Genomic DNA, 25,607 nt, shown 5'->3' on the forward strand with positions numbered 1-25,607 from the left:
TGATAGTATGTATTTGCAGCCACTCCCCAGCACTAGCATCACTGCCTCAGCTCCACCTCAGACCATCAGGCATTAGATTCTCATAAGGAACACACCACCTAGATCCCCCACATGTGCAGTTTACAGTAGGGTTTGTGCTCCTATAAGAATCTAATGCCACAGCTGATCTGACAGAAGGCAGAGCTTATGTAGTGACACAAGTGATGGGGAGCAGCTATAAATACAGATGAAGCTTTGCTCACTGGCTGCCACCCACCTTCTACTGTGCCATGGAGTTCCTAACAGGACACAAACTGGTACTGGGGGTTGGGGACTTCAGTTCTATACCACTGTACTATAAGTATAGTTAACAATAATATATACTTTCAAATAGCTAGGAGGACATTGAACATTCCCAACACAAAGAAATGATAAATCTTTGAGATGATGGATATGTTAATTACCCTGATTTCATCAGTATACATTATGTGTATCGAAACATCATTAGGTACCCTATGAACAATTATTTGTCAATTTAAAAAATTAAAAAAAAATAAGACTTGGACTGTAATTAAACAATCTAATGAAAAAAATTTTTTGAGGCAATAGGGGGAAATTGAACACATATTACATGATGTTAAAGAATTATTTTTAATTTTGATGAGCGTGATAGTAATTTTTTAAAGTTCTTATGAGAGACACACACTTTAAGTATTTATATGTGAGATGACATGATGTCCAGAATTTGCTTTAACATACAGGAAAAAAAAATGCAGAAAGGGATAGATGAAATGAGAAAAGCAGAAAGTTGATTGTTGTTGAAGCTGGGTGATGAGCACAGTTGTCCCTCAGTTTCCGCAGGAGTTGGTTCCTGGACCCCACCACATACCAAAGTCCGTGGATGCTCAAGTCCTTTTTTGAAAGCTCATGGTAATTACTGTCTCTTTTATGTGTTTGTTAATTGTCTCTATAAAAAACTAAAAACAAAGTTTCAGGCCGGGCGCGGTGGCTCATGCCTGTAATCCTAGCACTCTGGGAGGCCGAGGCGGGAGCATCACTTGAGGTCAGGAGTTCAAGACCAGCCTGAGCAAGAACGAGACCCCCTCTCTGCTAAGAAATAGAAAGAAATTAACCGGACAACTAAAAATACATAGAGACAAAATTAGCTGGGCATGGTGGCACATGCCTGTAGTCCCAGCCACTCAGGAGGCTGAGGCAGGAGGATTGCTTGAGCCCAGGAGTTTGAGGTTGCTGTGAGCTAGGCTGACGCCATGGCACTCTAGCCTGGGCAACAGAGTGAAACTCTGTCTCAAAAAAAAAAAAAGGTTCAACTTTCCTTTGCTGTAATTCCATGCCCATTAAGGAACTTTCTACCTTGTTCTTCATCTTTCTGTGCACACGAAGAGTAACTAGAGGATGTAAACAAGCACCATGATCCTATTTATTCCACGTTTTCCTCCTCTTTTCCTCAATTTTATTAGCCAAGATTTTCACTGCCGGCTTGAACCAGTTTTTTCAAAAAATGAGAGGCAGAATGCGGCAGAGAAGCTGCGGAGAAGGCAATGGGCAACAATAAACAGAGAGGTCAAATAATTGAAATCTGCAGAGTGTTCTCTACTGGATTTGGACAGATACCACAAACCGTCCATTTGACTGCTCAATGTGGCATCGTTGTCTGTTGCATCGGACAGAGCTGAGCTAAATGCTAACATTTAAAAATCGTGAGATTTCATGTCAAAACCCAAACTTCCAGTTTCACACAGAAAGATCCGAACCTCTGGCAGCACTGGGCTTTTGGTCCCCACTCAAGAAAGAAATCCCCACTCAGGGAGGCTCCGACGAGGCAGGCTCTCCACATGTCGTGAAGTGTTGGTCTCAGTTCTCACGGGTCAGACGGACAGGCAAGCTAAAAAAGACAGCACAGGACTTTTTCTAAGTTTTCAGCACGGAAGGCACTCGAAACTCCGCACTGCGAAACCAGCAGGCACGCTTCAGGCCATCGGAGCCAACAAACCTAGCCGGGTTCGGTCTGACGTCTCCGTGGCGCTGTCATACCCAAACCAATAAGAGAGCCAAGGACAGGCGTCACCGCACGGTCGCCTTTCCCAGCTGTGCAGCGTCGCTGGTGCGGCGCGCAGGCGCCAAGAGTTGTACTGGGGGCGGTGCCCAGTGACCGACGCTGTACCGGGTCCACAAAACTGGCGAGCTGTCGTCACTGCGCAGGCGCCCTTCCTCTCGTCGCGTAGCGACATTGGGGCAGCGCGCAGGCGCAGAGCAATGCGCTGGGTCGGGGAACCGTGCGCAGTGGCGTACCCGACGAGGACCGAAGGCGGTGTTACTGCACAGGCGCCCTCTCCTCGCTACTGCGCGGCGTCCTTGGGATGATGCGCAGGCGCAGAGCGGCGCGCAGGCGCGTTGAGGTAAGGCGCGATGGCAGGTGTCGGAGCCAGGCTGTTGCCTGTGATGGGGTGGTCGGCGCTGATGCTCCTCGCGCTGTGCACCGTGGGCGCCCAGGGGCTCTACTTTCACATCGGCGAGACCGAGAAGCGCTGCTTCATCGAGGAAATCCCCGACGAGACCATGGTCATCGGTCAGGCGGGCTGAGGGTGGGGAGGCCCTTTGTCCACCGCCTGGCCCTTGGCTGCGCCCCCTCCTCCCGAGCCCGGCCGGGTCTCCTCACCTCGATCTGGCCTGAGGGTTCCCTGAGTACGCCAGGCCCCCTGCCCAGCGCCCGGGGCCGCATATTGGAGGGGGCCGGGCGGAGAGGCGGCCCGCCAGGGCCGAGTTGTGACAGTGTGTCTGCCCCGCAGGCAACTATCGCACCCAGATGTGGGATAAGCAAAAGGAGGTCTTTCTGCCCTCAACCCCTGGCTTGGGCATGCATGTGGAAGTGAAGGACCCTGACAGCAAGGTAGGGCCGCTGCTGGCAGTGCTCTAGCCGGCATGGAGCCGTTAAGTGGAGCCCCGGAAAACTGTAAAGCACTACCTGGGTCCTGAGTCGAGGCCCTGGGCGACAGGAGCTTTGTAGTAAAGGGGGGGGCCTTCCCTAACGCGTGTTGCAGGTGGTGCTGTCCCGGCAGTACGGCTCTGAGGGCCGCTTCACGTTTACCTCCCACACTCCTGGTGACCATCAGATCTGCCTGCACTCCAACTCAACCAAGATGGCCCTCTTTGCTGGTGGCAAACTGGTAAGGGGATTTTCTCTTTGGCCCCAGCTTGGAATCTCTCACTTGTTTCCAAATTTTAATTTGTTATCATTTGAGCTATTTTGTAGCACAATCAGAATTGGGGAGACAGATGTTGCCCTTTGCCCCACAGCCAAGGGACACTCACTTTTTGTTTACTTGTAGCGTGTGCACCTGGACATTCAGGTTGGGGAGCACGCCAACAACTACCCTGAGATTGCTGCTAAGGATAAGCTGACTGAGCTGCAGCTCCGTGCCCGCCAGTTGCTTGATCAAGTGGAACAGATTCAGAAGGAGCAAGATTACCAAAGGGTAAGGGCATATCTCATTGTACTTGGAAAGGGCAGTTGACCTTGGGTCTAGTATATCCACTATACCTACTCATCGATTTTCTGCTTGGGGCCTTCCCTGGTTGGGAGATGAGCTCTTCAGAACGTGGAATGGAGGGTTTCAGTCTAGGGTTTTTCAAATTTTTTACCATGGTAAAATACACATGAAATAAAACTTGCTATTTCAACTGTTTCTAAGTGTATAGGTCATTGGTATTACATACGTTCATGATGTTGGGCCACCATCACCACCATCCATATCCAATCTTCCCAAAATGAAAATCTGTACTAGTTTTTTTTTTTCTGGAGACAGAGTCTCACTCTGTTGCCCGGGCTAGAGTGCAGTGGCGTCAGCCTAGTTCACAGCAACCTCAAACTCCTGGGCTCAAGCAATCCTTCTGCCTCAGCCTCCCAAGTAGCTGGGACCACAGGCATGTGCCACCATGCCCGGCTAATATTTTCTATATGTTTTTAGTTGTCCAGATAATTTCTTCCTATTTTTAGTAGAGATGGGGTCTCGCTCTTGCTCAGGCTGGTCTCGAACTCCTGACCTCGAGCGATCCTCCCGCCTCGGCCTCACAGAGTGCTAGGATTACAGGCGTGAGCCACCGTGCCCGGCCCTAATTTTTTTCTATGTATTTTAGTTGTCCAGATAATTTCTTTCTATTTTTAGTAGAGACAGGGTCTCGCTCTTGCTCAGGCTTGTCTTGAACTCCTGACCTCGAGCTATCCTCCTGCCTTGGCCTCCCAGAGTGCTAGGATTACAGGCGTGAGCCACCATGCCGGGCCATAATCTGTACTTATTGAACAATAACTCCCCATTCCCTCCTTCCCAGCCCCTCACACGAACCATTCTACTTTCTGTCTCTATGATCCTGACTGCTCTACCTCATATAAGTGGAATAACATAGTATTTGCCCTTTTGTGCCTGGCTTATTCCATTCAGCATAATGTCCTCAAGGTTCATCCATACTGTAGCAAGTATCAGAATATCCTTCCTTTTTAAGGCTAAATAATATTCCATTGTATGATATATAACATTGTGCTTTAGATAGTCATTTTTAAGCTCTATAAGATAAAGAGAGGGCAGTTCACAATCTAGTAATAGCCATTGCCCACCTGTTTTTCTTGGGATCTTGTTGTAAATGGTAGGAGCATGATTTCAGACCTAACAGAGATGCTTGTGGGGGGACAGCACCATCCCTTCTTTGGGGCAGTCTCAGTGGGGAAACCATAGCACCCCTAATGGAATCACAATTAGTATTCCAAAAGGTGTTTGTTCCTGGAGTTGAGTAGTTACATACAGGGAGGGTCCTTACAACAGCCTGGGAGTGTTTCTCCTGCTTATTTAAACCCTGTGTTGCCCCATGCAGTATCGTGAAGAACGCTTCCGACTGACCAGCGAGAGCACCAACCAGAGGGTCCTGTGGTGGTCCATTGCTCAGACCGTCATCCTCATCCTCACTGGCATCTGGCAGATGCGTCACCTCAAGAGCTTCTTTGAGGCCAAGAAGCTGGTGTAGTGCCCTCTCCATATGACTCTTCCTTTTCACCTCATTTATTTGGTACTTTCCCCACCCAATCTCTTATCCACCTGGATTTTGAGGGAAAAAATGAAAAAGAATATAAGTCATATTGGTTCCATGGCAACAAACCATTCGGATCAGCCACTTGTTAACTCTGGTTCTCAAGGAAACAGGACATTGGTCTAAGCTTTCAAAATCTTTCTTAGGACTCATGAGGGGTTGGAACTAACCCAGGACTAACTCTGGCTTCCTTTGTCTCCAGTGATTCCCCTCTGTCCTATCACAAAATGAGCAAATGAAAAATCTGTCCTTACCTTCTGCTCTCTCTACATCTGTTTACGCAGTAGGTAACTAGCATGCCCTGTGGAGGAGGTCCTGCCTTACTGCCCACTGGTCAGTCCTGGGTTCACTCATTGGCTTTGTGAATGTAAATAAGGGGCGGGTCTTGGCCCCAGAGGATTGAGATGTTTTTCTATATATTAGAACTATTTTTTGATAAATTATATATTTTCCTTCCTAGTTGAAGTATTACTGCCTTTAACTAGCTGAAAACACCAATGCAGTCCTGCATTCTGTTTATTCACACATTTTTGGTAACTACCATAGCAGCTCTCAGGATTTCAGCCCTCTGGGCTAGAAAGCAGATGTTACAGCTGTTCTCAAGGCTGTATCAGAGGGCCAAGCAGAGTTCCCTTGGACACCTGTGATTTCCATCCCTTAGGGCCTCAGAGTCAGAGGTAGGGTAGTAACAGAGCTAGCACAGGGCAGTGTGCTTCTCTCTTCTCTCTTCCCTTAATATTATTTAAGCTGTGATAAATGTTTTCTTCAAGAGAACCAGATTTGGTTCTTTATACAGAATTTTCCAGTGAAATAAAAACATGTTGTAGTAGCTGTGTTTGAGATGAAATAAGAGGTTGAGGGGAGGCACAAAGGGAATGAGGAAAGGTTCCTGGCCTGGACTGCCTCTGCTGATGACCTAGAGCGAACTTTAGTGTGAATGTATGGTACTAAGGCTTGGCCTAGCCAGGCCAGTCTCTAGGGGGTTTGGGAATGGACGGGTGGTTGCTGGACCGGTCACAAAGTTCAACCAAGCAGACAATGCATCAGCAAGGAATCATCAGAAGAAATTAAGTATCTTAATTTTCTTAGCCCTCCAAATCACAAATTTGTACAAATCTTAGTACACTTCCCTGGTACCCTTCTCCTGCATAAAACTTAATACCATTAGTTGCCCATTCTTGACATTTCAGTTTTATTATATATTTATTTGAAATATTTATTAAATTTACCTGACCTACAGAACCAAATTATTGTTATTTTTCTTTATGTCCTATACTATTCCATATATATGTACTTATTTTTACTCTTAAAAATATATGCAATTTAATTCTATAGGCTTTTTCCTTTAATATTTTTATATTTTAAAAATTCTACATATTCTTTATATTTCTAATTCTGGGTAGCCTTGTAATAGTCCACTAAGGTGAAATGCCAAAATTCTTCAAATATTTAAGATAATTTACAATTTTCTTCATGTTAGAATTAACATAGCGAAAATCAGATATCCTTTGAACTAGTTAGCTCTGTGAACCTGTGGCCTGAGGCCCTTGGGGAGTATGACATGTCAGGAAAGGACACATTTCTGTGCTATGGCTGTTACTGTTAATATAATAGGAATCTAGCGAGCAAAGCAGACAATGGAGCATAAGCTGTTAGAAGACAGGAAGGCACAGATAAGGGCTGGGCCAGGCTTCTACAGGTTTGTCTGGCACTACAAACAATTGAGCATATCTCAACTATGTTGGTAGGTTCTCTTATTTCTGACAGGAAAAAGAGTGAAGTGAGGACAAACGTGGGTGTGCATTATACTTTTACACTGATGAGGCAGGTGGGTTGGGATGGCTGGAGGATGGGCTAACAGCTGGTGGCTCTGGGGAGAATTAGGATTTTCATACTAGTGTGTCATTCACAGATACATTATGGCCTAAAAGTTTTTTTTGTTTGTTTGTTTTTAGAAATAGCAGTTAGGCTACACTTAAAGAATTCTGGTGATTCTCCTCCTCTGTGCTCATACTACCCTTGATTCCATTTTGAAGTTCCTGCTTTCTTAGACTACAACATCCTTACCAAACAGCCCTCTCCTGTTTGCAAAAAAAAGTTGCAGGGAAGAGGGCATGCATTCTTAAAATCCTCTGTTATCGCAGCCCAGTACCCCAGTTTTCACTGGGACTAGCAGTGCCCATCTTCATCATTTGATCCCGGCCTAACTTCTGTTTTCAACAGCCAGAGGCTATCCTCTGGTATTCAGATGGTGGGCTGCACACCTCATACAGGATGCACAGAATCACCCCATTAGTTTGTCAACAGATACCTAGGCAACTCAGGTCCAGTCTCAGTAGGTGTAGGTTTGGGTTTGGGTGGTATGGTAGGCAGAATAATGACTCCCCAAAAATGTCCTTACCCTTACCCCTGAAACCTGTGAATATGTTACCTAGCATGGCAAAGGAGAATTAAGGTTGCTAATCAAATGACTTTAAAATATGGAGATTGGACTGGCGTGGTAGCTCATGCCTGCAATGCCAGGACTTTGGGAGGCAGAGGCAGGAGGACCGCTTGAGGCCAGGAGCTTGAGACCAGCCCGGTCAACACAGGTGGACCCTGTTTCTACAAAAAAAAAAAAAAAAATATGTAAAAAAATCAGCTGGGTGTGGCTGTAGTCCTAGCTACTAAGGCGGCTGAGGCAGGGTGAACCCTTCAGCCTAGTTTGAGGCTGTAGTGATCTATGATCATGCCACTACACTCAGCCTGGCAGTGTGGGCAACAATGAGACCCTGTATCAATAAAAATAAAGCAGGGGTGGGGACGGTGAGATTATCTTGGGTCATTTGGGTGGGCCTAATGTAGTCACAAGGGTCTGTCCCCTTTCCTCCATCGTCAACGCCAGTAACCGTGGTAGAGTCATCACTTGGCACCAACTCCGACCTTCTCTTCAGTTTCCCTCTTCCACTTTTAAAGACCTGTGATAAGTATTCCCACCTGTATCCCATTGCTGCTTTAAAAATTGCAATATAGTGGCTTAAAACAACACAAGTTTATTACCTTAATAGTTCTGTGAGATCCCTGTCAGACTTGGGACCCAGACAACTGTAACCAACTGTTAACTGGTCAGCCAGGTTTGGGAACCCCACACCAACCATCCTTCTATTTCAGGCAGTTGGTGGCAAGCTTTGTGCTGCTCATTCTTCCAACCGGACCCCCTCGGCCCAGCCTCTCTCTGAGGCTCCACAATAGGCTGCTGCGCCCCGCATCACTTGCTCTCTCAGGGCCAGCCCCGCCCGGACCGCCGGACCCCTAACTTTAATCCAGGGGAGAAGGTCCTGCCAACCCTTTCGGCGCCGACCGAAGATCCTCCTGTGGGCCCTGAGAACCAGATGCGTCAGCTCCGTCCCAGAGGGCGACTCGACCCCGAGCCTCGCGCACTCCACCTAAACCCGGTCCTGGGCGTAGCACAGCCGCAGAACCCCGCCGTAAACACTAGGGAGCTAGGCGCCAGCATTTCCGGGAAGTGAGGCCTCCTCCGAAGCTGATTGGCTGTTATTTTGACCCGCCCCCGCGCCGTACGCGTTCTTCCTGCCGCGCGTGCGCGCTGTCACTACGGAGCGGCAGCATGGCGGACCCAGAAGCGCTGGGATTTGAACACATGGGCCTTGACCCCCGGCTCCTACAGGTACAGGGGCGGGTTGGACAGTCTGCTTACCGGCTCCGCGGGACGCGCTGTCATCTTCTGCGCCTTATGAACCGCGCTCCTCGTCTCTCCTAGGCTGTCACTGACCTGGGCTGGTCGCGACCTACGCTGATCCAGGAAAAGGCCATTCCTCTGGCCCTGGAGGGGAAGGACCTCCTGGCTCGGGCCCGCACGGGCTCCGGGAAGACGGCCGCTTATGCTATTCCGATGCTGCAGCTGCTGCTACACAGAAAGGCGGTCGGTAGTGGGACGGTCGAGGAGAGGAAGGAGACGGGCTCTAAAGGCTGAGAAGGGAGGTGCCCCGGGTACAGGTTTTCTCTTGGCATTATACGTGTGTAGGCTGGTCTGAGAGAACCTGATGCTGTTGTGACAAACGCTCTTGGCTGGGGTTCAGGTTACCTGGATCCTAGTCCAGGCCCTGCTACCATCAGCCTTTGTGTAATAGTCAACGGATCACTTTCTTTTCTTTTTACTATAAAAAGGAGGCACATCTCTTCCTGCTTGTAGAATTAGTGTGAGAGTTCAGCTCCGTGACTCGTACATTTTAAGTAACTTCTTTTACATACAGTAAGATATTTTTTTTGAGAGCGTGTGCCTGGAGAAAGAACTCGCCACCCTACATTCTAAAGTAGGCAGAGTGAGGGGTTGATCAGAACACAGCTGAGGTGTATTGCAGTGGGTGGGTCAGATTGCCTGGAAGAGATAGAGAAAAGCATCTGATGGACACAATGACATACACTGTTAGCTTAAGTCTTTAATTCGTGTTTTTACAGATAGGTCCTGTGGTAGAACAGGCTGTGAGAGGCCTTGTCCTTGTTCCTACCAAGGAGCTGGCACGGCAGGCCCAGTCCATGATTCAGCAGCTGGCTACCTACTGTGCGCGAGATGTCCGGGTGGCCAATGTCTCAGCTGCAGAAGACTCAGCCTCTCAGAGGTGGGTGAAAGCAACAGGGCTGTAGGTAAATGAAGCTACACAGAGAGGTAGTGTTGGATTTGTGTGCAGCAAGAGAGAGCAGCTGAGGTCCCAGCTGCTACATTCTTTCTGATACTGATGTCTTGCCCACCTGCAGAGCTGTGCTGATGGAGAAGCCAGATGTGGTGGTGGGGACGCCATCCCGCATATTAAGCCACTTGCAACAAGATAACTTGAAACTGCGTGACTCTCTGGAGCTGCTGGTGGTGGATGAGGCGGATCTTCTTTTTTCCTTTGGCTTTGAGGAAGAACTCAAAAGTCTTCTCTGGTAAAAAAAAAAAAAAAAAAAAATGTGGGGGTGGTTCCTAGTGGAAATGTTTGTGAGTAGAGAGTTGGGCCTATGGCAGGGTGGCTGGAAGTTCAGCTGCTACAATTAGAGGCCCTTGGACCTGGAGTCTGATCACGCTTTGTTTTGTTTCAGTCACTTGCCCCGGATTTACCAGGCTTTTCTTATGTCAGCTACTTTTAACGAGGATGTACAAGCACTCAAGGAGCTGGTACTACATAACCCAGTAAGGAGTGACTAGAGCTGTGGGTGTGGGGATACTCTAAGGACTTGATACTCCTTCTTGGAGGAGGCTTTGGTGTTTTGGGTGGGACAGTTGTCACCGGGTGTCTTATCCCTGATAGTGAGGCACTAAAAGCCAGTGATGTAAAAAATCACTACATATTTCCAGGTGGACCCGGGGGTTATCTTCCAGATCAACCAATGCTTTGCCTGAAAGCCTGAGCAGGAACCCTCCCACCCCCTGACAAGGGGTTGTTTTGAGTGGCAGAGCCAAAATTCTAAGGCCAAGGTTCTCACTTTAATCAAATTTAACCCTTCAGAAGGCCTTTGCCAAAGGCCTTCTCTACCCAATGTAGTAATTTTTGACATGGTTTTTTTTGTTCTGTGCCCCAAATGCTTTATGTATAGAGTTTTTAGGTTACAAAACTGAAGGGTACTTAGGATACCAAGAATCCTTAAATGCAACTCTGCCCTGCACTAAAATATTGGTGCTTTGGTTGGCAATGAAGTGGTTGCAGTGTCTCTGTGTTCTCTTGTTTTCCTAACCATAAGCCTGTCCTCTTTCCAGGTTACCCTCAAGTTACAGGAGTCCCAGCTGCCTGGGCCAGACCAGTTACAGCAGTTTCAGGTGGTCTGTGAGACTGAGGAAGACAAATTCTTGCTGCTGTATGCCCTGCTCAAACTGTCGTTGATTCGGGGCAAGTCCCTGCTGTTTGTCAACACTCTGGAGCGGAGTTACCGTCTACGGCTGTTCTTGGAACAGTTCAGCATCCCCACCTGTGTGCTCAATGGAGAACTCCCATTGCGCTCCAGGTTTGCCACAGCTGACATCCTGATTTAGATAGGCGGAAGATGGGAATTGAAAAGGGACGCAGTAGATATTCCTGTTTCTTAAGCACTTGGTAGGGGCCAGGCTCTGGACTTGACTGATACTAACTTATTCCTTACAACTCTGAAATCCCTTCAGATTTTCACCTGAGGAAATTGAGGCACAAAGATTAAGTAGGGAAAGAAATTAAGAGGAGGAAAAAGTAGGGAAGGGTGATGGTTACTATGAGGTTAGGGATGAGAGAGGGGCTTTCAGCCCTGTAAGCCTGACCCTCCCACTCTTGGATTGCAGGTGCCACATCATTTCACAGTTCAACCAAGGCTTCTATGACTCTGTCATAGCAACTGATGCTGAAGTTCTGGGACCCCCCGTCAAAGGCAAGCGTCGGGGCCGAGGGCCCAAAGGGGATAAGTGAGTCCACATTTCTCTTCTTTTCTCATCCCTTCTCAAAATGGCCTGTTTTTCAGCTTTTTGGAAGACTGAAAGTAGAGTGCATAGAGCAAGAGCCAGACATTGCAGGCCTGGCTGGTACTATAGCCCAGAGAGCCCCCCAGGCCTTTGCTCAGCTGCCTGGATGTAAAGAAGGGGAGTGAAGGTTGCACACTTTGTGTGCAGCACAAAGGGCAAGATTATGCCTGGGTTGTTGGTACTTGCTGTCCTGCAGGGGAAATGGCCTAGCCTGCATTGGGTGTGTGGCTGTGACTTGCAAGGACCATATTTCTGAGGGGAAGGAGGAAGCCCCCCAGTCTCTGATCACCTGAAGGGTTGACTGGCTCAGGGTTGTTCTCAGATCACCCCATAGGGCAATGAGTTCTGCTGTTGCCCTAGAACTGAGGCAAGGGTTTGGCCACATGTCAAAGCTCCAGGCTGCCCTATGATACTCCAACTGCTAGAGCAGTTCTGATGTTGAAGAATCTTCCATATATTGGGGTTTTGTGGTCTTTAGTCTTTGTTTAGTGGAAGTTTTACTGATTAGGCTTGAGAATACCTGCCCAGAGGGGAGGAAGGGTCTGGCTAACATATGGTCATCTCTGTAGGGCCTCTGATCCGGAGGCAGGTGTGGCGCGGGGCATAGACTTCCACCATGTGTCTGCCGTACTCAACTTTGATCTTCCCCCCACCCCTGAGGCCTACATCCATCGAGCCGGCAGGTAGGAGGGTTAGCAGTGATGGGTCAGGCACCTAGGCTGTGGGCACGCTGGAGAACTTGGGGTATAATGGACAGAACCTACAGGCCAGAGGTGCAGCCTGACGTGTCTCCACTTGCAGGACAGCGCGCGCTAACAACCCAGGCATAGTCTTGACCTTCGTGTTGCCCACGGAGCAGTCCCACTTGGACAAGATTGAGGAGCTTCTCAGTGGAGGTGAGAACCTAGCTCCTGTGGGCTTGGCCAGGGCCAGGCTTCTCCCAGGATGCCTTAAAAACCCCACGATAGTGATGGCAGAGGTAACTATGTAGCGTGACAAACGGCTTCCACTGTCTGTCCTCATCATGTCCTGTGTGGCAGGCACTGTCTGCCTTGACAAATGAGCAAACTGAAGTTCTTTCTGCCTCATGAGCGTTGAGTGACCCAACACAATGCTCTGACACACCTCACGACAGCACCTGGTCTCAAGGTACTGCCTGCTCCTCAGCTGCTCTCCATGGCTGTCATCAGGGGGTGTTCTTGGGACCAGAGCAGCCTTGGGAGAGGAAGAGAGAGTGGGTGGCAGATCCTGAGGCTCAGGGATGTACAGGTGACCCCTGTCAATACACAGGGCCACCTGGGCCACCCTCATCCACTCATGGGGACCAGTGGGTTGCCACTGTCCATGAGACCCTGCTACAGATAAGCTTGTTTGGTATCCCAGGGAGGCAGTGGGTCCACCTGGGAGGAGGTGCAGGAGGCCTATTACGAAGACCTGTCCTAAGCACTCAACCTGTGGGACCCCCACTCTGCCTTCACAGAGAATGGGGCCCCCGTCCTGCTCCCCTACCAGTTCCGGATGGAGGAGATTGAGGGCTTCCGCTATCGCTGCAGGGTAAGCTGGCCGCGGCAGGGAGTGGTGGGGGTAGAGGGCTGTGATCCAAGGATTGCACCCCATTGCTGAGCATCCAGGCATGAGGGAGGTTTGGGGCAGCCTCCCTGTCTTGACCTTCAGTGTCCACCCCTAGGATGCCATGCGCTCAGTGACTAAACAGGCCATTCGGGAGGCAAGATTGAAGGAGATCAAGGAGGAGCTCCTGCACTCTGAGAAGCTCAAGGTAAGGTGAGGGTGGGGCACAACTTAGGCCGCCGTCCTTGGAAACCAGCAGAGCTCTGAGTGGTGAGAAGCAGAGAAGCAGGCAGCATGCCGGCCTTTGGTAGAGGGAGGGAGGAAACGGCCCAGAACCATTGACCAACTCGGCTGGGAGGTCAACTGGCACAACCCTAGGATGGGTAATATCAATGTCCCCTGGTTTAGAAATTTTACTTCTGGAACTTAACCCCAGGCATACTTGTGAATGTGCACGGTCACACATGTCTTTGCATTCAGCACAGCATTATTATGGAACCAAAAGGGGAAAACAGAAGGGCCTGTTTAGATGAGTTAAGGTGTGTCCAGAGCCTAAGGTTACACAGACATGGGGAAGAACGAGGAGGCTGCTTGTGTGTCCACACAGAACACTCTGTAAGATGATGCCAAGTGGAAGGGGTGCAGGTGCTGCTGGCTGCAGTACAGAGAAGGAAGCGTGTAAACGTGTAATGGTGTCCCTGTAGGAGTGCACAGGACTCGGGGAAATGCAGGAAACTGGCATCAGTAGCTAGCTGTCTCTGGGCAAGTGGCATGATGGAGACACAGGTGGTACAAAAACTTCACTGTGTGATTGCTCATGCCTTTTAAATTTTAAAATATATGATTATGGTATCCTTCCGAACACTCAACCTGTGAAGTTACAAAAGAAAAATGCTGACTGCAGTGCTCACTCTCCCCCTGTCAGACGTACTTTGAAGACAACCCCAGGGACCTCCAGCTGCTGCGGCATGACCTGCCCTTGCACCCTGCGGTGGTGAAGCCTCACCTGGGCCACGTCCCTGACTACCTGGGTGAGTGTGGCCGAGGGGCATCAGGAGCCAGTGGGCTGGGGAAATGGCATTGGTTCCTCGGCTGCTGCGTGTCAGCCTTGTGCTCAGCAGTGGGGATGCTTGGGTGGAACAGGACGCTGGAGACCCAGGCAGCGTGCATGTCCACAAACAGGTACACCCGTGTTCAAGCTCACACTTGTAAAGCTTGTTCGCCCCATCCCATGGGGTAGCCGTTGCTGTCTCCGTTGTGGAGATGAGGAAACAGGTAGTGCAGAGTTGGCAGCAGACCCCGGATTTAAGGCCAGGTGGTCTCAAGGGCTTGGCCAAATGAAAGAATGAGCCAGTGACTGGCCAAGTATCTATCCATGGACTGGATGGAGTGGACAGTGTGAGGGAAGGTCACGGGCGGGAGGCAGAGCCCATGGGATTAGCAGCCACTGACATCCAGGCCGGGGCATCTGTGGAGTGTTTGGGTAAGGACAGTTGACAAGCAGCGGTGGTGTGCACTTGTACTCCCGGTTACTCTGGAGACTGAGGCAGGAGGATCACTTGAGCCCAAGAGGCGCAGGCCAGCCTAGGCAACAGTGAGACCCCATCTCTAAAACAAAAACAGAAACATTTGACAGGGGGGCAGACGCTGTATGATGTAAACAGACAGTGTAGCAAAGGGAAGAGCTGGGGACAGCGAGGGGTACAGGGTTGGCAGGTAGGTGCAAGGTGAGGACCCCCAGAGTGGTTTCTGTGGTGCACACAAGGCCAAGGCCAGACCTTTATGTGCATAGCCATTAAACCTGGGCTACTCTTCTCATCTGATGCAAGGTCTGGATAATGACTTCTTTTGGCATCCCGTTATGTGATGTTTCGGTAATGATCAGGTGTGACTTTTATGCCTGGGATGGAGTAAAGGAGAAGAGTGGCAAAAGACACTGTGGGCAGCGAATGCAGCCCCCTTCCCAGGGCTGTGGGGTCTGGGCTGTGGGGCCTTCCTGGACCAGCAAGTGTGAGGTTGCCGCCATGGAGGTGGCAGGAGGGTGCAGATGGAGGTTCTAGGGCAGGAAAGTCCTGAGCAATGGGAAGGAAGGGATCCAGAAGAGACGGCAACATGATCATGCCAGCAAGAGAGTGGTAGGGGCCAGGTTCCCAAAGGACAGCGAGCTGAAGGAGACCGCATCCTGGGTCCTGGTCTGAGACTCCAGGGAGGGAGTGGGGTTAAGGGGGGAAGGCAGAAGGTGAGGCTGGGGCTTTGGCCTGAGGAACCCGGGCTGCTCTGTCAAGTAGGAGTGGAGTCACTTGCTTGGAGGGTGTGGCCAGGTTTAGAAAGGCCACGGAAAGCTGGAAAGTCAGGATGCGGGACGTTTGACACTTGAGGGATGGCCCAGGCTGGTTGGCCTAGTATAGCCTGAGGTGTGAGTGAGGAGAGGGCAGAGCCAAGGTCAGGTGCAGCTGGGATGGGGGAGTGGAAGGAAGGGTGTGGGGGCACAGTGAATTTGTAGTAATAGGTGTAGTAATGGGTGAAGAAACTAGACTTTTCTTCTTTTGGCTACATTTTCTTACTTTAAAGATATACATCTTTATTTTTCCTTCTTTCTGCATGTTTATTACAGCAAATCTAAATACTACAGAAGACTGATTTAGACAGTAGAAGTCTAATGAGCTCACATTCTTCTGGTTCTGTGCAAATGTGGTAGCAAATATGTTGCAGGCTGTCAGCTGGATCAGAATTGCAGAACTTGGGGCAGAGTCAGGGGGGAGGGGCAAGGTGGGGGGTGGGCAGCGCTGAGAAAGGCTTGTGGGATGGACAGGGTGGGAGTAGCAGTGGTGAGGCCGCTGCTGAGGCCAAGCATCCCTTCCAGTTCCTTCTGCTCTTCGTGGCCTCGTACATCCTCACAAGAAGCGGAAAAAGCCATCTTCCTCCTGTAGGAAGGCCAAGGTATGGCACCTGGGGACCTGGGGGACAGCTGCAGGACTCCTCCCCCACCTTGTTTCTTTGTCATCACTACGATGTGTAGGCGCCTTGCCCTAGGGAGGGGGAGAGAGGGTACCCAAGAACCGAGCCCCAAAAATCTGGTGGCTGAGACAAAATCATCTGGGCTGGGAACACTTCTGCTGCCACCCACAGGCCCTACTTTTCTGTCCCTTGTTGCCCTTCACCCCACCTCAGTGTCTGCAGCAGTTTCTGATCTTGTTGGCTTGTGGCTTGCAGGGGCCTTGCCAAGTGCCAGTGTGGCCCCCTTTGTGTCTATCTCAGTTTGGGTGGACGGCTGGATGGACGGTTGGTTGGTCAGTTGGTCTCATTCCCCCAACTAACCCATGACTTTGACCCCATAGAAGACGAAGGCCCAGAACCCACTGCGCAGCTTCAAGCACAAAGGAAAGAAATTCAGACCTGCAGCGAAGCCCTCTTGAGGTTGTCTGGGCCTCTCCGGGACTGAGCACAGTGTGGAGCGGGCTTCCCGCCCTGCGTGGACAGGCGCTGCTCCGGTGCTCGAAGCAATGCCTGGACAGACTGAATTCTGGGGCAGGCACTGCTGGGCCCTCCAGCTCCTTGGCACTGTCAGGCTGGCATCTCGCTCCTTAACAACAGAATAAAAGTTCTAGCTGCCCCAGTTTGTGCCTCTGGCATATAGGAAAGGACGCTGACCTAAAACCTCAGAAGTCAGGAAACTTCGAGGGCAGCGGCACCTGCCTCTGCTACTGCGCTCGCTTGGCCAGCAGAGGTCAGCTGTGCCGAGCTGACCGCCAGCCGTGAGAAGAGAAGCCTGCCCTCCTCCAGCATGTGGCTATGGCCAGCCAGGGCCCTCCTGTCTACCTCCTGCTGCCCTGCTACCTGGGATCAGGCAGACAGATGAGCCTGCACCCCTGGGAGAGGGGCCTTCCTGGCCATGAACCTCCCTCTTCCCCAACGTGTGCACGTTGTAGAGTCAGAGGAGCCAGGGCAGCTATCTGCAGTCCTTTCCGGAACCATTCGTGTATGCGCTTGTGTCTGCGTGTCTTCCGTGCACGGGTGGTGGCGTAACATGCACACATACATGCACTGTTCCCTTTTCTGTGCCCTGGTCTGTGCTCTCCAGCTGACTTCCCAGCGTGAAGGCTGGGCCTCCCAGCTTCTGTTTGCTTATAGGGATGAGAGGGGTGGGATTCTCTGCTGACTTGGGGCCTAGATAAGTGCTTGCTTATCACAGTGTCATGGTCACCTGCTTAGCAGGCATCACAAGGCCAGGCTGAGGCATGAGGAGTTGGGGTGGGGGAGGGAGAGGAGAAAGTAGAGAAGTGCTTGAGTATTTTAGGAAGAAACCAAGCAGTAGAATCTCAGCAAAAATTTGTACAGAGGTGAGAGGGCTGGGCCTTTGGTTCCAGTTAGGGTGTGGTGGGTCTAGGGGTGGCAGGACCTAAGATTTGGAGCCTTCTTGATCCCTACTTCCCTTCTGTTAACTCTTGAGGATTTCCAGGAAGCCGGGGTGTGTGATGGGGTTGGGGGCGTTGGTATTATCAGTGGGCAGGTGTGAACTAGAGCTGCCAGGGCCATGCAGACAGTGTTATAGTCTGTGTGTGGTGGCTGGGGGAGATTGAGAAGGAAAAACGGTTAACGGAGCTGCAGATACAGAGCAGCTGTGTGAGCATCTGCTGGGAGAGGCTGTCAGCCACGCAGACCCTATCGTGGCCTTGCGAACAAGGAGACAGGAGGAAAGCTCTTACAATGCTGAGGCCTGGCTCTAGTCCCAAGTTGGTTCCCGCCCTGCTTCATGGGATGTTAAGGCCTGGCCCTGGGGACATGAGTGCTCTGTTGCAGGTGTTACAGCCAGCCTGTGCTCTGAAGTGATGCACAACCTGTCTGGTCTCTGACCCTGTCACGTTCAGGCACCCTGCCAATAGAGCTTGCATCCAGAAGCACCCTGGTTGGAGAGGAGATTGGGTTTCCGAAATAATCTCCTTATAGGGAGATGAGAAAGAACATGGAGCCAGCCCCCTGCTTTACTCCTGCTTGGGGGCAGTGGGGTCTGGGCCAGGAGCAGAGGGGTTGAGGTGAAGGCGTGACAGCTGTTTGCTGAGTGTGTACATTCCTTCTAACTCACGACAACCCTTGGGGAAGCTATTTTGTGTCCTAAATGGAGGGAGATGAGGCTTAGAAGTTACCTGGTGAATGTGAGGTCACAGAGCAGGGGAGAGCTGGGCAGGGCTGTCTGGCAGTGCAGGGCAGGTTGGCCAGTCTGTCTACCCCAATAGAGAAGCTGAGACTACTGGCACTTTCACTACCACGGGGGCAGGTGCCATCGTGGGTGCTTTGAGGCCTGTGTTCCCCCCTGAGCTATAGCAGGTCCTGCACTTGGTCTAGCCTGCATTGGCCAGGGCACTGAAGAGGAGGGGCCATGTCCACATCCTGAGTCTGCAGAGGGAAGTGTGTAGGGCTTGTTAGATGCCCACCCGGCCCTGGAGGGCAGGTACCATGTGTCCATTTACATGTGAACAAACAGGTGCTTGGGGTTGATCTCTTAGACTCAGTCTCTGGCCAAAGCCCGTGCCCTTAAGTTCGCACATGTCCAAACCAGGAATGGGACAGGCCTCTGATGAGGGTGTGTGCACGGTGGACATATGGACCTGGGGCTATCCAAAGCCAGGCAGCACTGGAGGCCACATGGGCTAGGAAGGAAAGAAGCAGGTGGGGCGTGTGCTGTCTGGAAGCTTAGGGCTTCACAAAACAGCAGAAAAGCTCCAGGCTGGTGACGCCCTGGGCTCAAGCAGGAAGGTCAGAAGAGTGCAGTGTTAGCTTCACCCCGGAACGGCGCACCTAGACCTGCATGAGCACCTGTGTGTCTGGACTGTATGCCAGGGTCTAGAATCAAGTGGGCAAGGTACAGTCCATGAGGCAAGGAGCCTAGATGGTAAGCCAGTGCACAGTTGGGGGGAGTCCAGGGGGCTGCTGGGTTATAAGGGGGTCCTCACCCTGTTGGAGGGAATGCTGAGATGGGAAGAGTGGGAGGGGACAGCATGTGCAAATTCTCTAGGGTGAGGGATCTGTGCACAGGCCAGCGTGCTCATCACCAAAATATGCAACAGGGGCTGAAAAATTGACTTGATTTACTTTTTAAAATACACAATCACATGTTAAAAATTCAAAGGATACAAAAATTTCAGGCTTTTTTTCCTTTTCTTTCTTTTTTTTTTTAAAGCAGAGAACACTCTGATCAGATAGCAGAGGTAGCCAAGGTGATAGCGGATGGGAGGACAGATGCGTGTGCCGGGAGACCTCCGCACCCGGAGGAGAAAAGGCTCAAGTGCGTTCCATCCTAGTTTAGTCTCTGCCCCCCGCTGCGGAGTGACTCAGCTTTTGGAGAATGAGTTTTTGTGGGACTTTGGTCTTCAGAGGCAGGGGTCCCACCCAAGAGGCAGTGGTGATAAGGTCAGATCCCAGCAGGGGAGGTGCCCCTGCCAAGTGCCATTCTCTTTCCCCCAGAAAGATAATTACGTAAGACCCCTACCTTGCAGAAGGGGCTGTGAGTTGCTGCTTTTGCATTTGTCGCAGCCACTTTTACAAGGGTAAAGGAAGAAGTCGTCCTTCATTGCAGAGGGTAAGGTATCTTGGCCAAGCAGACCTGCTGTGTGCCAGGCACCATGCCGGGCAACCGCACATTATTTAGTTTATTCCTTTTGAAATGCCTTCACAACTCAACACGTCCAGTGTGTCTGTTCACCTACCTTGTCCACCACAAACCTGCCAAGAAGCAGTGTGACTGGCATAGAATGCACCAAGGGTGTCCATGGCCATGACTGAGTTAGAGAACGAGGCGCATCAAGTGGGTTTTCAAACAAGCAACCCTAGAGCTGCCTCCACCACGTAGCACCCTGCCATGGCACAGCTCAGTGTGTCAGGTGCACTCTGGTCACAGTGGCCAGGTCGGATCATGGCACTTACTGGCTGAGTGGCCTTGTATGGGGAAGGCAACTCACTTTTCTTGGCCTTTTCTGAGTTTTACCTGTAAGCGGGGGTGGAAATGCCCCTCCAGGGGTTCCCGTGGGGGCTGATATGGACAGTGTGTGTAATGCTGGTGTGACCCAGGCACCTGGTGCCCTTGTGGCAGCCCAACTCTGTGCTGGCAGCTCTCCATGCGTCTCAAATCAACTATCGCCCTGTAGGAGAAGTCTCCATACAGCACCCTCAAGCTGCTGTGTACACCAAGTCATCACAGGGATCTTCTTAAAAACTGGAGAGTCTTATTCTGCAGGTCTAGGGCAGGGCCTGGGACTCCGCGTTTCTGACAACCTTCCTCCCAGGCGAGGCTGCTGCTGCTGCTCATCCCCAGACCACAAGAGAGGGGAGGCTTTAATGCCCACCACACCCATCCATTTTACAAATTGGCAAACTGAGGCCCAGACTGAGCCAGCCCAATGCCACCTGGCTATGTGGTGGAATGGGAGGTGCTCAGTTTGTCAGACTCAAGTCTGGAATCAGAGGTGGGAGACCTGGGATCAGGCCTCAGTTCTGAATCTCCCCCTTCACTTCCCTTCTTTGAGCCCAGCACTTCATCCGTAAATCACAGTGATGAAGGGAAGGCAGTAGGAATGTGTAGCTAGATTTGAATTTCAGATAAACAATGAGGTATTTTACAGCATAACCATGTCCCATCCAACATTTGAAGCATACTAAAAAAAAATTACTGGTTCTCTGAATGCAAATCTAGTTGGGCATCCTGCTTCTTACTTGCTAAATTTGGCAACTCTAGGATGTGAGACCTCTCTCACCCAGAATCCCATCCAACATTTGAAACATACTAAAAAAAAATTACTGGTTCTCTGAAATGCAAATCTGGTTGGGCATCCTGCTTCTTACTTGCTAAATTTGGCAACCCTAGGTTGTGAGACGTCTCTCACCCAGAAACAGCCTCCTCCAGGAAGCCTTCCTGAGTCCCAGCCAGGGCTGGGTGCTCTCCTCTGTGTGTCTAATAGTGTTTTGACCACACGAAGCTCTAATCACGGGGCACCTGTATTCCCACCCTGGTGTGGGAGCTCTTTTGAGACAGGGGCCATGCCAAGTTGTGTGTGTGTGTTCCTGGGCCCAGCTGTTCATTAGAAGCTTCCCCCTGAGAGTACCCCTAATGCCTCGGGGGTAATTGTCTTTTCACAATCCTTCTCCTGGCCGAGGCTCTTGAAGACTATTTGCAGTTAAAAGTGCAAGGGAAGGATATGGTAGGAACAGCACTGGGCAGAGCTGGACTGCAACCCCCGATGCAGCAGGCAGGACTCCTCCCTCCGTGTCACCTCCATGGCTCAGGGCTGAGATGGGAGGCCCTCAGCCTCGTCCTCATAGGGGCTCCAGCTGTGTTCCACCCAAGCTCCACGGGCCCCATGTTTGTCAAGGCCAGCAGTATTGGGAGCCCATCTCCACACTCACCTGGGAGACCCTGCTTCAGGCCCCCCGCAGGGCTCCTTTTGGTCCCTACTGCTCACTTTACAACTGTTGGCTTGAGATTAGAAAATGCAGTGTGATGTCAAGGGGGACCACCACAGAAGACCAAGGTCCCAGGATGAAGGCTGGTATGAACATGAGAAGCAACCTGATGCTTGTACGGTAGAGACTAAGCATGAAAAGTCTCTCTCCCAGACCTTGTCCCACCTCAGCCCGGACACGAGATCTCCATTTCTGGTGGCTTCCCCTGCTTGGTGGTCTGGCTTCAGCATCTTAGCCCTGCCCAGCTTAATACCCTTTTCTGCCAGAACCTGCAGCTGGGGCTGGGGTGCTGGAGACAGTAGTCAGGGCAGATTGTTGGAGTTGCCCGCCCTCTCCTCCAGGGAGCCCTCAGGAAGGACTTGGGATCTCTTGTCCATTTGGAGGTTCTGCCTGCTGCATCCTCTCCGTGGGCCTGCTCATCCTCCATCTCAGCAGTGGGCTGGAGGAGCAGGCTGGTGGCTGCTCCATGAGGGTGGGGTGAGGACAAAGGGTCAAACAGCTCTGAGCTTTTGGCTTCTATAGCAATAGGTCCTGACAGCAGCTGTGCTCCCAGAGCAAACATTCTAATACAATCACTGAAATGTATGGACTGGACCCTTATAGGTGCAAGGATTCTTGGTGTGGAAGGCATGGCTCCTGCCCCAGGAACCAAGACTTCACCCTCCAGAAGCAAAATGCACACAAGCGGTGATGGGTAGGCCAAGTGCCAAGGGAGATGGCCTGCCCCTGCTATGATGGCCAGAGTAGGGAGAGACCATTCAGGCCTGCATGGTGGTGAAGTCCCCAATGCCAAGGATATTGGACGGGCAGCATTTGGGAAGGCCTGGAGGGGCCTGGGAGTCAGCCCTGGCCTGATCATGGCAGAGCTGAGAGGAGGGAGTAGATTAGTTGGTTTAGCAAAGGCTTCCTGTAGGGCAGTGGTTCTCAGCCAGATTTGTCCCAAGGGGGCATTTGGCAAGGTATGGAAACATTTTAGGTTGTCACCTCTGGGCTGTGAATGCTACTGGCATCAAGTGCTGAGAGGCCAGGGATGGTGCTAAAATCCTACAATGCACAGGGCAGCCTCCACAACAGAGTCCTCCAGTTGCAAATGGCTTTAGTGCTGAGGCTGAGACTCCTGCTACAGGGCTACCGTAGGCGAGGGAGTGCTGAGAGTCAGGTGGTAGAGAGCAGGGAATTCCCGGTGCATTGGTTAGCAGTGTGTACAGCTGCAAGTAAGAGAATGCTGGGTGGTGGGGCTGGGAACAGAGTGGTTTACCTTTTACATGTGTCAAGATAAGCAGTGCTAGGTGGTTGCAGACATGGAGTGACATCTCCATAATGCCACAGGGGTCCAAGCTCTTTGATCTGCCTGCTCTGCCAGTATTTTATTTTTAATGTGGTGAAATACACATAACATAAAATTTACCATTTTAACAATTTCTAATTTTTTTTTTTTTTTTAACTTTCGGAGGCAGGGACCTGCTCTGTCACCTGGGCTAGAGTGCAGTGGCACCATGATAGCTCACTGCAACCTCAAACTCCTGGGCTCAAGCAGTCCTCCTACCTCAGCCTCCCAAATAGTTGGGACTATAGGCATGCACCAAAACATACCTGGCTAATTTTTCTATATTTTTGTAGAGACGGAGTCTTGCTCTTGCTTAAGCTGGTCTTGAACTCCTGGCCTCAAGCATTCTTCCCGCCTCAGCCTCCCAAAGTGCTAGGATTACAGGCATGAGCCACCATGCCCAGCCATTTTAACGATTTTAAGTGTACAATTTCGTGGCATTAAGTGCATTAACAAGGTTGTATGTCCATCTCCAGGACTATTTCATCATCCACAACAGAAACTATGCTGATTAAACAATAACTGTCCATTCTCCACTCCTCCTAGCCCTAGCTAAGCACCAGTCTGCTTTCTGTCTCTATGCATTTTGCTACCCTGGCAACCTCATATAATTGTATTAATGCAACATTTGCCTTCCTATATATGGCTTATTTCCCTTGGCATAATGTTTTCAAGGTTTAGCCATGGGGTAGCATGTGCTAGGACCTCATTCCTTTTTGTGGCTAAACAGTATTATATTGTGTATGAATGTAACAATTTCGTTGATCCATTCATCTGCTGATGGACACTTAGGTTGTTTCCATCTTAGGGCTATTGTGAATAATGCTGGAATAAACAATGGTGTACGAGTATCTATTTGATTCCCTGCTTTCAATTCTTCTGGGGATATACCTAGGAATGTGATTGATGGTCATTCTGTGTTTACACTTTTGAAGAACTGATGAACTGTTGTCCTCAGTGGCTGCACAATTTCATATTCTCACCAGCAACGCATGAGGGTTCCAGTTGCTCTACATCCTCTCTGACACTTGTTATTTATTTATTTATTTATTTTTTTGAGACAAAGTCTCGCTCTGTTGCCCTGGCTAGAGTGCCATGGAGTCAGCCTAGCTCACAGCAATCTCAAACTCCTGGACTTAAGCAATCCTTCTGCCTCAGCCTCCCGAGTAGCTGGGACTACAGGCATGCGCCACCATGCCTGGCTAATTTTTTATTTTTATTTTTTTTTGAGACAGAGTCTCGCTCTGTTGCCCAGGCTAGAGTGAGTGCTGTGGCGTCAGCCTAGCTCTCAGCAACCTCAAACTCCTGGGCTCAAACGATCCTTCTGCCTCAGCCTCCCGAGTGGCTGGGACTACAGGCATGCGCCACCATGCCTGGCTAATTTTTTCTATATATATTTTTAGCTGTCCATATAATTTCTATTTTTAGTAGAGACAAGGTCTCGCTCTTGCTCAGGCTGGTCTCGAACTCCTGACCTCAAGCGATCCTCCCGCCTAGGCCTCCCAGAGTGCTAGGATTACAGGTGTGAGCCACCGCACCCGGCTCTAATTTTTTTCTATATATTTTAGTTGTCCAGATAATTTCTTTCTATTTTTAGTAGAGACAGGGTCTCGCTCTTGCTCAGGCTGGTCTTGAACTCCTGACCTCGAGCGATCCTCCTGCCTCGGCCTCCCAGGGTGCTAGGATAATAGGCGTGAGCCACCGGGCCTGGCCTATTTTTCATTTTTTTAAATTGCAGCCATACTAATGGGTATGAAGTAGTATCTCTTTGTGGTTTGGTTTGCATTTTCTTAATGACTGATGATGTTGAGCATATTTTCATGTGCCTGTTGGCCATTTATGTATCTTTTTTGGGGAAATATCAAGTCCTTTGCTCTTATTTGAATTTGGTTGTATTTTTGTTATTGAGTTGTGGGAGTTCTTTTTTTTCTATATATATTTTTAGCTGTCCAGATAATTTCTTCTATTTTTAGTAGAGATGGGGTCTTGCTCTTGCTCAGGTTGGTCTTGAACTCCTGACCTTGAGCGATCCTCCTGCCTCAGTCTCCCAGAGTGCTAGGATTACAGGTGTGAGCCACCGTGCCCAGCCCAAGGGAATGCTTTATATATTCTGAATATTAGTATTAACATCTTAGATATATTATTTGCAAATATTTTCTCTAATTCTGTGGGTTGTCTTTATTTTCCTTTTTATTTATTTATTTATTTACCCAGAGCCATGCCCAAGAAGGCTTGAGTAAGTGGACTTTGTCTTTACTTTCTTGATAGTGTCCTTTGATGCACAAAAGATTTCAATTTTTATGAAGTCCAATTTATCTATTTGTTTTTCTTTTGTTGCCTGTACTTTTGGAATCTTAGCCAAGAAATCATTGCAAATCCAGTGTCATAAAGCTTTTCCTCTATGTTTTATTCTAAGTGTTTTATAGTTTTAGCTCATATGTTTAGATATTTTATTAATTTTTAGTTGATTTTTGTATATGGTAAAATTCAAGGGCCCAACCTCATTGTTTCACATGTAGATATTCATTTTTCTCATCAACATTTGTTGAAAAGGCTGTCTTTGTTCCATTTGTCAGTCCTTATACCAGTCTGATTATTGTAGCTTTGTAGTAAGTTTTAAGATCAGAAAATGTGAATCTTCAATTTTTTTCTTCCTTTAAGATTGTTTTGGGCTGGGCGCGGTGGCTCACGCCTGTAATCCTAGCACTCTGCGAG

General features: G+C 49.9%; 2 protein-coding genes across 6 annotated transcripts; both read left to right on the forward strand.

The window, feature by feature from the left end:
* The first annotated feature begins 2,376 nt into the window (after window positions 1–2,376).
* On the forward strand, window positions 2,377–6,273 carry TMED4 (transmembrane p24 trafficking protein 4). Of its 2 annotated transcripts, XM_069461553.1 has the most exons (5): window positions 2,377–2,569; window positions 2,790–2,890; window positions 3,042–3,167; window positions 3,330–3,476; window positions 4,867–6,273. In XM_069461553.1, exons 1-5 carry the CDS (start codon window positions 2,410–2,412, stop codon window positions 5,014–5,016), a joined length of 684 nt encoding a protein of 227 aa, XP_069317654.1. In that variant the 5' UTR covers window positions 2,377–2,409; the 3' UTR covers window positions 5,017–6,273. The 2 variants fall into 2 exon arrangements, with proteins under 2 accessions (XP_069317654.1, XP_069317653.1); XM_069461552.1 differs by lacking the exon at window positions 3,330–3,476 and having other exon boundaries at window positions 2,396–2,569.
* A 2,400-nt stretch (window positions 6,274–8,673) lies between these two features.
* On the forward strand, window positions 8,674–16,774 carry DDX56 (DEAD-box helicase 56). 4 transcript variants are annotated; one of them, XM_069461422.1, is made up of 14 exons: window positions 8,674–8,746; window positions 8,840–9,001; window positions 9,538–9,698; window positions 9,835–10,005; window positions 10,159–10,249; window positions 10,814–11,058; window positions 11,366–11,485; window positions 12,112–12,225; window positions 12,344–12,438; window positions 13,023–13,096; window positions 13,230–13,319; window positions 14,037–14,142; window positions 15,975–16,051; window positions 16,450–16,773. In XM_069461422.1, exons 1-14 carry the CDS (start codon window positions 8,687–8,689, stop codon window positions 16,525–16,527), a joined length of 1,644 nt encoding a protein of 547 aa, XP_069317523.1. In that variant the 5' UTR covers window positions 8,674–8,686; the 3' UTR covers window positions 16,528–16,773. The 4 variants fall into 4 exon arrangements, with proteins under 4 accessions (XP_069317523.1, XP_069317526.1, XP_069317525.1 ...); XM_069461424.1 differs by having other exon boundaries at window positions 8,687–8,746; window positions 8,840–9,005; window positions 9,542–9,698; XM_069461425.1 differs by lacking the exon at window positions 11,366–11,485 and having other exon boundaries at window positions 16,450–16,774.
* The last annotated feature ends 8,833 nt before the right edge of the window (window positions 16,775–25,607 follow it).

This window comes from Eulemur rufifrons, chromosome 29, assembly GCF_041146395.1.
Source record: "Eulemur rufifrons isolate Redbay chromosome 29, OSU_ERuf_1, whole genome shotgun sequence".
In the NCBI taxonomy this organism is placed as follows: Eukaryota; Metazoa; Chordata; class Mammalia; order Primates; family Lemuridae; genus Eulemur; species Eulemur rufifrons.

Bases quoted from the DNA above. Each gene is read 5' to 3' on its own strand.
- DDX56 (XM_069461422.1), top strand. From the start codon at position 8,687: ATGGCGGACCCAGAAGCGCTGGGATTTGAACACATGGGCCTTGACCCC. The intron at 9,699-9,834 runs GTGGGTGAAAGC...GCCCACCTGCAG, and splicing joins GAAGACTCAGCCTCTCAGAG to AGCTGTGCTGATGGAGAAGC. The intron at 10,250-10,813 runs GTAAGGAGTGAC...TCCTCTTTCCAG, and splicing joins AGCTGGTACTACATAACCCA to GTTACCCTCAAGTTACAGGA.
- TMED4 (XM_069461553.1), top strand. From the start codon at position 2,410: ATGGCAGGTGTCGGAGCCAGGCTGTTGCCTGTGATGGGGTGGTCGGCG. The intron at 2,570-2,789 runs GTCAGGCGGGCT...TCTGCCCCGCAG, and splicing joins CGACGAGACCATGGTCATCG to GCAACTATCGCACCCAGATG. The intron at 3,168-3,329 runs GTAAGGGGATTT...GTTTACTTGTAG, and splicing joins TCTTTGCTGGTGGCAAACTG to CGTGTGCACCTGGACATTCA.